Genomic DNA, 14536 nt, shown 5'->3' with positions numbered 1-14536 from the left:
TTCGGCCTCTTCCGTTTGAGGAACTGTAGCAGAACTTATAGATTTTTTAAATGCCTTCTTCTTTTTGTTAACTTTTCACAAATTAAGCCCAATAATATTAAGAAGTACAATAGAACTCTTTGGATATGCCAGAGGACTTAGCCCATTGCAAAGACATCTACTTGCACACCTAAACAAGAAAGCATAGAATAACGCAAACATATTTTCCTCTAGCTCTATTCGAAACTGCGATCCCAGATTTCGAGTGGACGAAGATTGTACCCGCCTTAGACACCCAGGACACAATTCCTTTCGTTGTATTTGTTATCGATCTAAAAATAAACAAGACAGATAAGGATAGATCGTGGAAATGCAGAATGTCACTAAATCTTTTCCACTGCAGCTGGGAGTGCCCTACAATCGATAGGATTTAAACTTTTGTTGTACCAGAAGCATTGGCCCAACATACGGTACAGGCTCATATGTGGAATGAAGACAAAATGCCAAAACAGACACTGGAATACAAGTCACTGGGGTAACGTGAATCTGGACGACCAAAGAAAACATGAAACCAAATACAACTTAGGAAAGGGCAATTGTTTATGATGGTCCCATCATCCGACGCTGACAGTCTGAACTGCTGGCAGCTCTTTAAATAAATAAATAAATATACAAACATAAGTAAAATTCACCTTTAAGATGACAACTGCAATGTTTGAGGAAATGTTGGTCAATACTCAGAATTACTCCTGCGGTTCCTGAAGACATTAAACTGTCAGAGCTCTTGTAGTAACTCTCAGGGGACTGACCGATTTTGATAATGGTAAGGATAAAATTCCCTTTCGTCCTACTTTCTATATTACATGGAAAATCAAACGTTTGCAGTCCATGATACTTTCCGTTTTTAAACGTTTTCTTTCCCAAAGAAAATGGCTTAGAAATTAATGTCTGTAAGGCACCTGCATTCGGAAGGTCCCCGGATCGAATCTGTGTTGGCTCACCGATTTACGCAAATAAAATTGTGGATTTCCTCAGTCGTTTTATGATAATGTAGTACCTTGATATTTGGAATGACCGCCTTCTACCAAGCTATTGCCATTATCGTTATAAAACACATTAAAGAAATGAAGCGTACAGCACTCCCTTAAGTTACAGTACAGTATATCGACAAAACAGAGTGCTTCAAGACACCTTCCGAAGCAGGTAAGAGACACCGAGGGGATGAGAGAGGGTGTAATTTATCAGCCAGGAGCAGGAATAATAAAAAGAAGCCAAGTTTGCCAAATTTCCTGTGTTATAGAGCCGAGCACACTACTTTGCAAGAAGCACGGATAAGTTATCGGCAATCAGAATTCTGCGCCACGGTGCTTGGGAACCTCGCTATCAATGATTTATTATTTTTATCTGTCAGAGAAGCCAGGCTGCTGAAGATTATAGCTAGTAGCAGTAATGATCCGCCATTAGGGAACACGAGAGAGACGGGAACAGTACTCACCATTCGCACGATGGCCGACGACTTCTTCGAGCGAAGAGCGACCCCCGCCCGCCCTTGCTATCCAACTCTTCTTGGCCACTGCGACTACTGTCTTGTCCTGCACCCCAACTCACTCAGACGGCGCGCGAGAAAGACTGACTGAGAAGGTGAGAATAAATGGCATAGAGCCGGGGCCTTATCATGTGGGCCCGTCTGTTTACTTGAGTTAGACAGGAATGCTCTGGCAGATAATGCTCCGGGGCCTGGAACTAGCTGCCTAGTCAACCACAGGACACCCCAGGTCCTGTATCAGGAGGGTAGATAGCAAGATTTAAATGAACAGGGTGGCGTATGTCAATATTTGCCTGATGCAATGATCTCTGGAAAAAAGTGACTTATGTGGTGGCTTCTTATCAATGCACTGTCAGGGGTGAACATCCCGAGATTTCAGGCTTTGAGGGCGAGAATCGACACAGGTTGTGGTGTTCCGGGATGCGACACAGTGAAGTCTTGTAGGTAGTTATAAACGTTTCGGAAAAACTTGCTTCCTCCATCTTCAAGGTAAAAGGACTATCCACAATTGCTTCTGCCAGACTAATAGCATTATCTTGTAGAAATCTGAGAAAGACCTCTTGGCCATGTATCCCAAAGAACTTTTCTGTTTATGTCAAAAATCAAACTATTTAACCTCAACAATTAATACTTCATTACAAAATATATCAGTCAATGATAACAAAGTCTAGATATCAGGAATTTATCGCGTGATTTAGGTCTGAATCTCATGCATTCTGAAAGTGTCTGGTTCGAGAACAATTCCAGACAAACGTCTTTGAATGAGGAATAGGAAAGAAAGTGAGATGGTATGGATGTGGCCCTCTGCAAGGTACTACACCAACATTTGTCTGGAAAAGCAAAGAAAAACTATGAAAGACATGTCAAGATATCCAACCTTCACTGCCGAGAATCTAACCTGGGGCTTCTATACGAAGAATAAATAACCACTCATCCGCCACGTTCGATGATTTAAATTTTTCCCTTGACACTAAGCATTCATATAAAATACCAGTGTCACAGATTGTTATTGTAACAGAAACCTCCGTGGTCTGAAGCTTGCACGAGTAATTCACTAGACCAGAGGTTCCCAAACTTTTATACCTTGCGCCCCCCTTAAAACATTTCATAAATTTCACGCCCCCTTCCAGAACAAGCGCAAGCAAACAGATTTGACATAAAATTTAGCTATGAGTATACATTTTTATAATTTAGTACATATTATTCAATGCATTTAATTTAAGAAACTGTAATAAAATATACGCTTCATACCTGGATTAGTGGGATGGATGTGGTTGCTTCTGTGAACATAACTTATCATACCGAGGTTGGAGTTTTGAAATGACTGCTCTAAGGTCGTTTTCAAGGTTCATCGTAGAACGATACTTTGTTTTGATGGCTGCCACTGCTGAACTGCCTCCATCAAGCGAATGATGTTAAAAATGTTTCTCCATGTTTCGTTAAAAAACGTTTTTCATACAAACAGCAGCCCCCCCCCCCCCCAGAAAACCACTCCCCCCTAGGGGGGCGCCCCACACTTTGGGAACCTCTGCACTAGACTAAATACAGAACTCTATACAAGAAAAGCACACTTACAGTTAGTCAGAACCTTTAAAGCTGGTGGAAAAATTCACTGCACTGACCTACAAAGAAATTAACGCCCTTTGTGAGAGATGCCATCGACGCGCCTCAATTCAAACATTTCAAGGATTACTTGCATTAGTCAGGGACGTTTTATATATAAAATAGTTCAGATCATATCAGAGGTTTCAAATTACTGCTTAGATTCTACAGTCACTTCCTTCCCCACGTCATGTGACTGATGACCTTTACTTTCTTCTCTGGACTTTGAACTGTCTTTTTTGTGTGGAAATAAACACATTACTTTCATGGATCAGATAGCTGGAGCGCGCCATGTTTATACATTTCCCCTATAAGAAGTTACATCGTCCCTTTTCAATATGCCTTTGCATGAAAGCCACGAGGGCCGCGATCAGAAAACGGATCGCAACTGGAAGATAATTAAAACTGCAAAATGTTTATTTTGTTCAAACACTTAAGCACAAAACTTCTAACAAATTGAACCAATGCTATACTGTGTCCCAGCTGAGATGAAAGTCCGCCAAAATAAATTCTCCTCTCCTCACACTCCTTTTGAAACACGTGCTAGAAATATTACTGTCTTTCCTGCAAATATATGCTGCTATTATTCTGATACTTTCTTTGTTTCTGTAATACATTCTGCCTACTACATTCAGTAAATGCACAGACAACTATTCACAACACTCGCCAATAAACAAAAATTACTGCTGCGAAAGAATTTTTTTCCATATGATTAATCTTTGAATTTCCTGGCCAGAGCGCTGTTCTAATAAACACTCACCCACCCCAAGTTCTTTGTACAAAAAACACCATCCACTACTAAAGCATTTAATACTGTTAATGTACCAAATACTCACCAATATGATGCTTGCATCATTATCACTGCAAAAATGACGTAATTGTTACTTCATTGTTTGAAACAACGGTTTTGTGAAATGACACCAGATGAGAGACAAGGTTCGAAAGCCGTAACAGCACTCCCCCTTACTCGACTTGTTTACATCGCCTCTCAAATTACCTGGAATGCCGTATGGTATCAACGCCCGCATAGTCACTTCAGTCCAATTCACACCTCTCGGTCTAGAACCCCGAAACCCATTTTAATGTTCCTCCATAGCATTCTGTTGGCAAGAGGTCGTTTTAAGAAGGTTCTTCGCGTGTTAATTTTCTCTTCCCACAACTGAGACGCTACACGTGCCCTTTTTCGCAGTTTTTTATTTAATTAACCGAGCGTTATTAAGCGAGCAGTACAATTCATAAAGCAGACCACTTAAATGATGTCCTCAGAAACTGTACCTTTGAAAAGCTGATAGTATCTCAACTAATCAAAAAACTCTCAGTCAGATCCAACCACATCAATTTATTTCGAAGATTTACGTCCAAAAGTGTCACATCTACTCTTAGGTCCCATAAGTTATGTCTTCGAACAAACATATCCGACGAAAATGTTGCCCCATGATTGCAATTTAATTACTATCTCAACATCAGACGAAGATTAAGAATTATGACCCACATTAAAGGCTTTTTTTATTCATTTAACTCAAAGGTCCAAATTCCTCAATCCTCTGTTCTCGGACCCACTCAATCCACAATCATCCTGAGAATCCAAATAAGTCCTTAACACTTTGCATCCCTAGAGAGACAGAGATGAGATAAGCGTAAGAGTTGCGACAGACACTACATTTTAAGTTGTAACAAATTAAAATTTGAGGCTACGAAGGTCCCAAGGCAGTACCCATTCGTCTTTCTGTTAAAGGTAGGTTTAGCGAGGAGGATATAGGCGTTTGGAACTGGAAAAAGTAATATGAAGATTGGAACAAGCAGAGAAGTTTAACAGTCTTGCTGCGTTTCTACACATTTTTGAATTTTGTAATTAGAATTGGGAGGGCGATATTAGGTGAAATTATGATGTTGCAAAATTTCTACAGACGAGTCATGAGTGACTGCAGTTGGTTTTCGTCGACACCATTTCAGAACGCATTAACTTATAGGAATGACTCATGAAATTTGTGACGCCTTCGAATCTTAAAACAAGAACAGTCATAGGCCTATATTTGGACATTTCAAACACTTTATATCATTATGCCATGAAGGTCTCGTATTAAAATTGCATCTCCCCAACATTCCAAGCAACATAACGCATCTACTAACATCCTAATTAAAATCGTATCTAAGAACACGACAAATTCCACCATTCTACTTCCTATCTTATCTGGTGTCATCCAGGGATCTGTTCTTGCCCTACTCAGTTCTTAATACACATCAATGACATTCCAGACAGGAAAGCCACTAAGCCAAACTTATTCACTTACGACATCGCATTCCCCTCGGGTGTCCCTACAGAAACTTCAACATCACCTATCAATTCTTGAGCAACCGTTTACAAAGTGGAGGACCTATATACACTTAAAATATAGAAGACAGTTAAACAAGGACCTACAGTTGACTGATACCTATCCTAAATTGTAAATAGTTGTGGAAATGTGTATTATTCACCTGCAATTGAAACATATGAAATCACCTATATCACTGTAAACTTGAAGCAATTTTGATACAAAAATGCAGAGTGCAAGTGCACTGCTGCTTAAATAAAATTCGAATGGGTACTCGCTAATGCTCACCGTCACACAAACATATCACACTGGGGGGGGGTGTCGTCCTGATTTCAGCAAAAAGCAGCTTTTGGGGTCCCCGGCTTTGAACATCCATATTTAACTCCCGGGTCTTCATTTGCATATGTACACGAATACTAGTGCAAATGTGTTGGCAATCCTGAAATATGTTCAGTGCTGCTAACACAATAATATTATTTTAGTTCGTCTTTCTTTCTTGGTCTCGTGTGGGAACAAGTCGCCTTTATGATGGATGCATTTTGCGATTCCGCTATCTCTCAGATAACACAGATGTGCATTCAGCCAATCGCAAAGTACTTCCACACCTTTTCAATGTCCATACAGATTTTACGGTCAATTTCAAACACTGATAACACAGGCCGATATGAATAAAAATCAACAGAACGTTCTTTCAGCGAATGCAAATCTGAAACATGGGTTCCAGTTCAATAACCGCTCAGTGCATGTGCAATTTCTTATCGTGTTTCTCCTGCATCCAGGTTTTCTCATAGAAGGTCGTCTTTTATGTAGCGGAATTTTTTTTTTTCAATTGATTTTTAAACCTATCCATTTCCCGTCTACTAAATCCACTTATTTCATAAGTTTTCTTCTTCATCTCCTCGCTCATTGGTGTTCTCCATTCCCACACCCGTCGTGAAGTCTTCGTTACATTCTGTAGCCACGAAAGCGTAAAATCGTCCATTTTATTCTGTATTTCATCTCTCATAACCTTCACTAGCATCAGTACAACCACACCAATACAGCACCGATTAATAAGCATCAGTTAACAACTAGAACAAAGGACAAACACGCAGGAGATTACGTGCATAAGAAACACCCTTCAGTTCTATCAGAAGTGAAGCGGATTTATTGGTTGTTTGGGATTTTGCTAAGTATTGCCCTCTGCTTGTGGTTTGTGTAAAACGTGTTAATAATTTTACTTAAGACATTGATAACTCCTGCTCATGAAACACCCATAACTAACACAGGATATCAAAATTTAAGTGGAGACATTCCTATAACCAAAAACTGCAACAAAATCTACAGTATGATACTGAGATTTCTGGCGCGTCTGTGGGCCTGCGAATTCACATCAGAAATTTACAACGTCGGAGATTCCAACGCCAGGGCGAAAGTGTAAGAGCTCCTTTTTTCAATTTATAAAGTTTTTTATTTTATTTTATTACATTAAAAAGTGCACAAGACATTAACACGAGAACTGCGTAATGAAGACCTTCAAATCGATAATTTTCAATTGATATTTGGACGACCAAATCAAGGATGTGATATGGGGAAAGGAAGACATGTAATCATGCGTATCTCAAATAGGGAACCTGAAAAAATAAACCACTTGAAATATCTAAGCATAAAATGAATGATAATATTAATATAGACCTTGAACAAATTGGGTACGAAAATTTGGCGGACCTTTTAAAACAATGTAATAAATCACCGTGATCCATAAAAGGCCGGATATTTATCCACTGGCTGAGCCAACTACTAGCTTTTAAAAAATGATTCCGGTCCATGTAATTAAATAGTTATGTAACTTGTACAAAAACCTATCAACGCTACTGAGATATCAGCAACAGGCAACATTATTCAGCCCGACGCACAAAACAAAAGTAGTGATTCTGTCCTAAAGGGTTAATGGGGGTTTTGTTTTCGAAGTGCGAATTCTCAACACTAAATTAATATTAGTAAGTGGTTAATTCCAAAGAGTCACTTTTACATTATCTTAGGGAATCGGCTATTACGAATGTCCGGCAACGTGAAAATGAATGGAACACGTCAGCTCCTGGTCTGTGCAGGTGATGACAATTTACCGAGCGAAAACCTAAAAAGAAGAACGTTATAATCCTTGTCGAGCGCTGATAAGGTGGCTGCTGTTTAAATAAGCGCAGGGAATATTTAACGGGCCTGCAACATATGATTACGTCTCGTCACCAAAAATCAGAGCAAATTCATACGGTAAAGTTTATTAATAATTTTTTTTCGAAAATGTTTAGGAACGTCAATAACAAATCCAAACTTTTTCACGAAGAAATTAAGAGCAGACTCAATTCAAGACATTCCTGCTACCACAGAGATTCGAATCTTCACGTCTTCCCTTTTTGTACCTGAAAACCAACTACACTCTAAGTTTGTTTGTTGTCCTCCATGGATGCGAAGTTAAGACAGAGACTGAAGGATTTTGAGGAAAGGGCGATAGGGAGAATAGCAAGCAAGAGGACGGACAGAGTTACATTATCAGGATGATAATTTCAAGGATGGGTGGAACAAGTAGAGCGGATGGAGGTGGCTAGAAATGCATGCATAAACTTGGTCGAGACTCCGGCGAGGAGCAGTAGCAACAGAACATAGACGGCTTTGACATTTGACGGTACCCGTGCGTTGTTCCGTACGGTTTCCTTACGCCATAATTTCGGCCATAAAATGACGGATGCAGCGAGCGACTGTTCCACGGTACTCGATTTCCGCCTACAGCAACGATTTTCAATTTGTATTGTAATTGCCAACTACTATTTACGCCTGACAGAATCAATTCAGCTCCGCTATCACGAGTATTATATTGCATTTTATCGTGCTATAAATAAGATTTTGTTTCTTCCAACTTGGACTCCTGATCTGAGACATTCAAACTACGAATGGCTACTGAGGACAATACTTGCCTATCGAGACTGACCGGGAATGGAAAACCACTAGATAACTAATATTAAAATACCGGATAATCACGATAAGCACAGTCAAGTTCATTTTATCGTGTAGAACAGGGGATATCGACTCGTAGCGAGCGTACAATTTGGGCAATAGGCTACTATATTTCTCTATAAAATTAAAAAAATACCACATTTAGTTTGAAAATAATCAATAAATGACTAATGAATGTTTTAAAGAAAATTAATGCATCATATATGAACTTGTTCTTATGATTCATTTATTTAATTGCTTGACAACAGCCAGATAAGGCCTTAACAGTCGAGCACTGAACTACGGTACAAAATAAAATGTAATAATAATAAAAGTGAAACATTAAAATACAATAAACAAACAAACTACATATATAAATGTACAATATTAATAATTATAATAATTCAATTAATTTATTGCATAATAATCAACAAGCTGTTTGTTTCCACAAGAATGGAAAAGTCTCAGAAGATACACTAAGATTAAAAAATGTGTTAATAAAGGAATAAATATGTCAGAACCCTTAATAATAAATGAAGGAATTTCATCCAATCCAACACACTTGGAAGGTTTAAAGCGCTTAATAGCCATACAAACTTCAGAGGCAGAAATAGAAACGGTGGGTAAAAAGTCAGATGTAGTCGAAACAGGCGGAGTAACGGAAGGACAATTAGCATTAAAAACTGATTTGAAATGATTAGCAAAGGAATCTCCAATTAATTTAAAGTCAGTAATAAGCTGACTATCAACTTTAAGTTGAATAAATGAATTATCCTTCGTTTTAAAATTAGAAACATACTTCCAAAAATGTTGGGGATAAGTTTCTAAACTGTCATCAACCGTTTTTAACCACCACTGTCTATCAAAGTTTGCAAAAAAATGAAAAATAGAAATAACGAATATAAGATTTAAATATTTTTTACGAATAAAGTATTTTAAAGTACTATAAAACCAACATGGAAACTTGGACTTCCTAGAACACTTATAGCAAGATTTAAAGCTTCAGTAACAACTGAGTTGAGCTTATTAACGGCACAGTCAACAGAAGTCTGATTATAAACACAAGTCCAGTCATAGGAAAATAAAAATTTATATAACAATACATAATCACCACAGGCATAATTACGAAAAGAACGTGGAGGTTGCGAATAAGAAGAAAAATATATACTAAGATCAATAATCAAGGAAGGATGGAAGTTATCAGGTTCAACCAAGTTAAAATCAGAGTAAGAAACATTATCAGTAAAATTAGCAAATACAAGACCAAGTAAATTCTTGTTTTCTACGGTAGGGTTATACTGAGAAAGTCCAAAAATAATAAAAAGATAAATAATAAATATAATGAATAAATCGTAATTTATAACAAGGTGGTGCGTGGTGCGATAACAAGAGCGAATGTGCCCCCATGTCTTTAAAAGACTAAGAAACTGTGATGGAAAGCCAGGCCGTGAGTGGAAGAAACATGAAACTCATACAAACTACTGAACTAACTAAGTAACTAACTAGATGGCTTACCGAACCCGAAGGTTCATCACCGAATTAACCAAAGCCCTCCACCGGACCCTGTCCTGGGCCAACAAAATCCAGTTTCCTTCAACTCCTATCTCCCATAGATCTCGCGTGACATTATCCTCTCATCTACGTCTAGGTCTCCCCAGCGGTCTCTTCCCTTCAGGTTTCCCAACCAGTACCCGGTGCACACCTCTTGTCCCATCCATGCGCGCTACATGCCCAGCCCATCTCATTCTTCTAGACTTAATCACCCTGACAATACTGGCGGAGGAGTACAGATTTTTAAGTTCGTCATTATGCAGTTTTCTCCATACCATATCGTCTTCTCTCTTAGGCCCAAATATCCTCCTCAACACCCGATTCTCAAACACCTTCAATCTGTGTTTCTCCCTCAGAGTGAGGGACCATGTTTCGCACCCATACAAAACAACAGGCAATATTATTGTTTTGTATACTTTCATTTTCAGGTTCTTAGAAATCAGACGGGAAGACAAAATATTTTGGACTGAGAAGTAGCAAGCATTTCCGGAATTTAGTCTCCTCCTAACTTCCTCACAAGTATCATTTTGATTTGTTATTGTTGTTCCCAAATATTTGAACTTTGTAACCCTTTCAAAGGATTTATTAGCCACCCTAAGATAATTTTGCCCGCCTGTCTTCTGATGACGAGATACTAACATGTACTTAGTTTTTTCTGAATTTACTTCCAGCCCCACTTGTCTACCAGCCCCTAGTAAAACTTCTGCGTTCCTCTTTATTGTATTTATATCGTCCCCCAATAAATTAACATCATCAGCATATGCCAATAGCTGATGTGTCCCATTCAATTGCAAACCCTCCTGCCTACCTTGGACCTTCCTGATGGCGTATTCTAGTGCAAAGTTAAAGAGCAAGGGAGACAAAAGCATCTCCTTGTTTTAGACCGTTCTTGATGAGGAATGTCTCAGATACATATTTACCTACTCGAATTTTGCTACAGGTTGAAACATTGTACAATTGAATGTTTGAACCAAAGACCAACATATTAAAGTATATCATCCCAACCTATCAGATTCCTTCTTTAGAAACCAACATCCGCTCAACTAGTAAATAAATTTCCAACCTTTTTTGGGACACGAAATTTCATCTCAGCCTCCCACTGAACCCTCTCTAAAAGCCGCATGAACACATTTTGCGTATTCTCAACGCATGTATTATCTCAGGCATTTCAAGATTATAGTTTCTATAGCCTATTGAACACACGCATACACAGTGTTGATACTACCTCCAGCAGCCTTGTGCAAATACTTAAGAAAAATATTACGAATAGTTAACCAAGTCCTCCATGGTTTGATATCATGCCGACCTTCAAATTCGTTACATGCTTGTGAGTGAACACGCTGACAAATCAATTTGCAATCTTGCTTACAAAACGTGCTTCTTAATCACGCCTCGTGAAAAGGCTCAAATTATAAAAGTGAGAAATAATAATTAATACAAAAATCAAACAAGTCCTGAACTCGGTTGGGTGCGGAGAATATCCCTTGGGCAATGCAGCGTGAACGAAAAACGTTGCGAACAATTTAGAAATATTCTGTCCCTTCAACCTCCAGACAAAATTGGCCGCGGAAAACCGAAGTTATGTCAAATTCAGTATCGTCAAAGCGGTGCGCTGAAAAATACAATGGCTCCGCGATCAACGTAACAACAATCCTTCATTCATATCCTTATAAAGTTCACGTTGTAGGATTTGGGGTTCTCAGGGTGGTGAATCCGAAGATGGCTGTCTTCTGGGTTGTAACACCGTGTAGTCTGGTAGAAATTTACTGACGTCGAGAGGTCCTTACTGCCTTCAATTTCAGGGCTGTAGTTCACGTCTACTAGACTACACGGAGCAACAACCCAGAAGACAGCCATCTTCTTAAAATCCATGTTTGTAATCATATTCTCTTTGTTAAATGTGTATTCTCTAAAAAATAAACAACGAAAATGTATTTGAATGAATATTATGAATATGGTCAAAATAATCAAAGCTGTTTTAATTTAATTACAGTGTATGCCACGGTGGTCTAGCGGTCAGAACGCTGGCCTTGTAATCCTGGGGTCTCGGGTTCGATTCCCGGCGGTGCTCGAATTAATAACTTGTGTTGGGCAAGGTCGTGGTCTAGGCAACACGGAGTTTTCCTCCGGGGGCTTCCCCGGTTTCTCCGTGGCATCCCAACAATTACTCCATTCACACACAGAAGAAGGCAATGGCAAACCACTTCTGGATCATCTGCCAAGAACGTATATGAACAGGTCCCAGTCCGAGAAAAGGATGGAAGGATCCTGTTCATATGGACCTGTCGTCAGACAGAACACTAAATAATAATATAATAATAATGCTAGAGTGCTGAGTAAAACCATGCATGCTTCAAGAAACAGCAAATCTCTTTATTTGGTCTGAGTTAGGCGACTCGACACATATTCAGCGGTCCCAGGAACTTGTAACAAGATGCATTTCCTTTGCTGTACATTGGTTATCTCTCCAGAAGATTTCTTATCAATGAGAAGGTTTGGAAACTCTCCACTGCTTTGAAATCACAAGATAGCGCTCAAGCTCGCCTAACGACTATGCGCTTAGCATCTGGAAGTTAACCCACGTTTTCCCTCACGATTCTTATTTCGATGTAGCAACCTGCCTATTATACTATTGGCACGTGTTGGTTCTGTTCTACAGCTATCTCTACCTGGATATAAAACCATACTTCAGATTACACTGCATTACATAATATTATATTATTTAATTAAGCAAACATCAAGTAATTTTATTAATTTGTTGTACAATGGGAATTATTTTTTAATTTTCATAAGCTGCGTTCTGGAAACAACGCACTGAAACGAAAAACGTTTGCCAGTCAAAGTTCATAGTTCGATTCCCGAACCTTGAGATGAAGGGTAAACCAGGTTTTGACATGTTAATCTAGTTTATACAAACAAAAAGGTGTAATTAGATGATATTTGGTACGCCTTACTTCACCTAAATTCGATTGATTTATTAATTGTGGCCTGTTAGCATATTAAGTTGAAAGAATGTGGCGTCTCCTTCCTCGACATTACGTCTGGAGGGAGCCAGAAGTAAACAAAACACACTTAAGCCTAAAACCCTTTCCAGATGTCGGGTGACGACTGCATTACGACCATCGCTTCACTGCGACGGACCAACTGAATTTGAACGCAGTTTATAGGCGCGATACCGCCGTTGTGGGGGAACGAATCAGGTCGCCGCACTTAAGCCAAATTCAATAACTGGTTACGTAATGCAGGGGTATTTAAGCGCGATCGTGGTTGCGGGGCTGCTCTGCACGCTCAAGTTTTATTCCTTCCACCGAAAAGACACGTTTTTATCAAACGCAACAGCCGAATCATCGAGCTGCCTAAGATAAGAGTAATTTGGAATATATTCGTTCTTTTTGTATCTTAAGAAACAATAAAGGTACGTTTCTCCGAAATATCACAGTGACATAAGAGGAGAGAATTCGCCCCATCTGTGCCAAATCCGCCTTCACCTTCTGCTCCACGTATATTCCCTGGGTGTCGGAGGCTCTTACTCGCCGACGACTCCGCACCAAAGTCAAAATTTCCCTCAATATCTCCAAACATAACCCACGTAAAAAAATCTGTAACAATAACAAACAGTGAGAAGAGTGTGACGTGTGGTAGAAACACCAAGGACGGTTACAAACTGTTGACTCATCCATGACCTACTGTGTGCATGCATTTCTATTAAACACAGGAAAACATTTGGTCCAACACATTAAATCCTTTTGACAAGGAAATATAAGATATTATTTTGATTTGTTTATGCTGATTTGTTGGAATTTTAATAAAATTGTTTTCCAGTAATACTTCAGACTTTTCCTGATAATCTTGACGGATATTTCTATAGTAAAAATCGTCGCTTTCACATTAATGGTCTATTTAATTTTCTTATTCGTGCTTTAGTTCAGACAGTAAAGTGAATGGTCATCGGCTAGACAGAATAGGAGAAGTATCTTTTCGTCACAAACTTCCAGACCGGCTCTGCGATCCATTGTGTATCAAAGAGGCACCGGGAACTATAGGTCCAGCGATAAATCGTACAAAGCGCGAAGCTCACAACTCGCCTGCTCACACAGCCTCAATCTTAAATGCGTGATTTACCTCTACGCCCCATATACACCTCCATATTGTTGTGCTTCGGCATGGTGACAAATTTATTCCCACATCAGCGCAAGTGTAAACTGTGGGGCGCATTCTTCTCAGTCCATGTCACTTAAAAAGCATTATTGCAGTACACCGACTTAAATAAAATAAATATAAGCACGTGGCTTTTTAAGTGAAACCAGCAAAACAAAACCCAACCCGCTTCTAATAGTTGGATTAATTTGTTTAAAAACAAGTTAAACGAGCAATTTTTGTGACTGAAGAAGATCATCTTGTTTAAAGGTCACAAATGACGTAATGGTTACACCCTCATGACTTAGCTCCACAGTTTGTGTCATGGGATTCCTCCGCGAGCATCCTACACAGATTTGGAAATAACTGTCAAAGAAATCATCGGAAAGGGCAATTATAATTCCCGAAAGGTTTGCGAAAACGACCTATTTATTATCGA

General features: G+C 39.1%; 1 protein-coding gene across 1 annotated transcript in view; it reads right to left on the bottom strand.

Annotated features, from left to right (window-relative positions):
• LOC110838334 (Zinc finger protein ush) overlaps positions 1-14125 on the bottom strand; it is an 88275-nt gene extending 74150 nt beyond the window's left edge. Inside the window, exons 1-3 of the mRNA XM_087352589.1 lie at positions 14083-14125; positions 13449-13559; positions 1475-1585 (exon numbers count right to left, since the gene is read on the bottom strand). Coding sequence (XP_087208715.1) covers positions 1475-1585; positions 13449-13559; positions 14083-14125 — 265 coding nt within the window. The remainder of the gene's footprint in view (positions 1-1474; positions 1586-13448; positions 13560-14082) is intronic.
• Positions 14126-14536: the final 411 nt, after the last annotated feature.

The sequence above is a fragment of the Zootermopsis nevadensis genome, unplaced genomic scaffold (genome assembly GCF_977971745.1).
Source record: "Zootermopsis nevadensis isolate Lab colony 2312 unplaced genomic scaffold, Znev_1.0 Znev_ptg000021l, whole genome shotgun sequence".
Lineage (NCBI taxonomy): Eukaryota > Metazoa > Arthropoda > Insecta > Blattodea > Termopsidae > Zootermopsis > Zootermopsis nevadensis.
The sequence above is the reverse complement of the archived record's forward strand: the minus strand, read 5'-3'. Positions and strand labels throughout refer to the sequence as shown.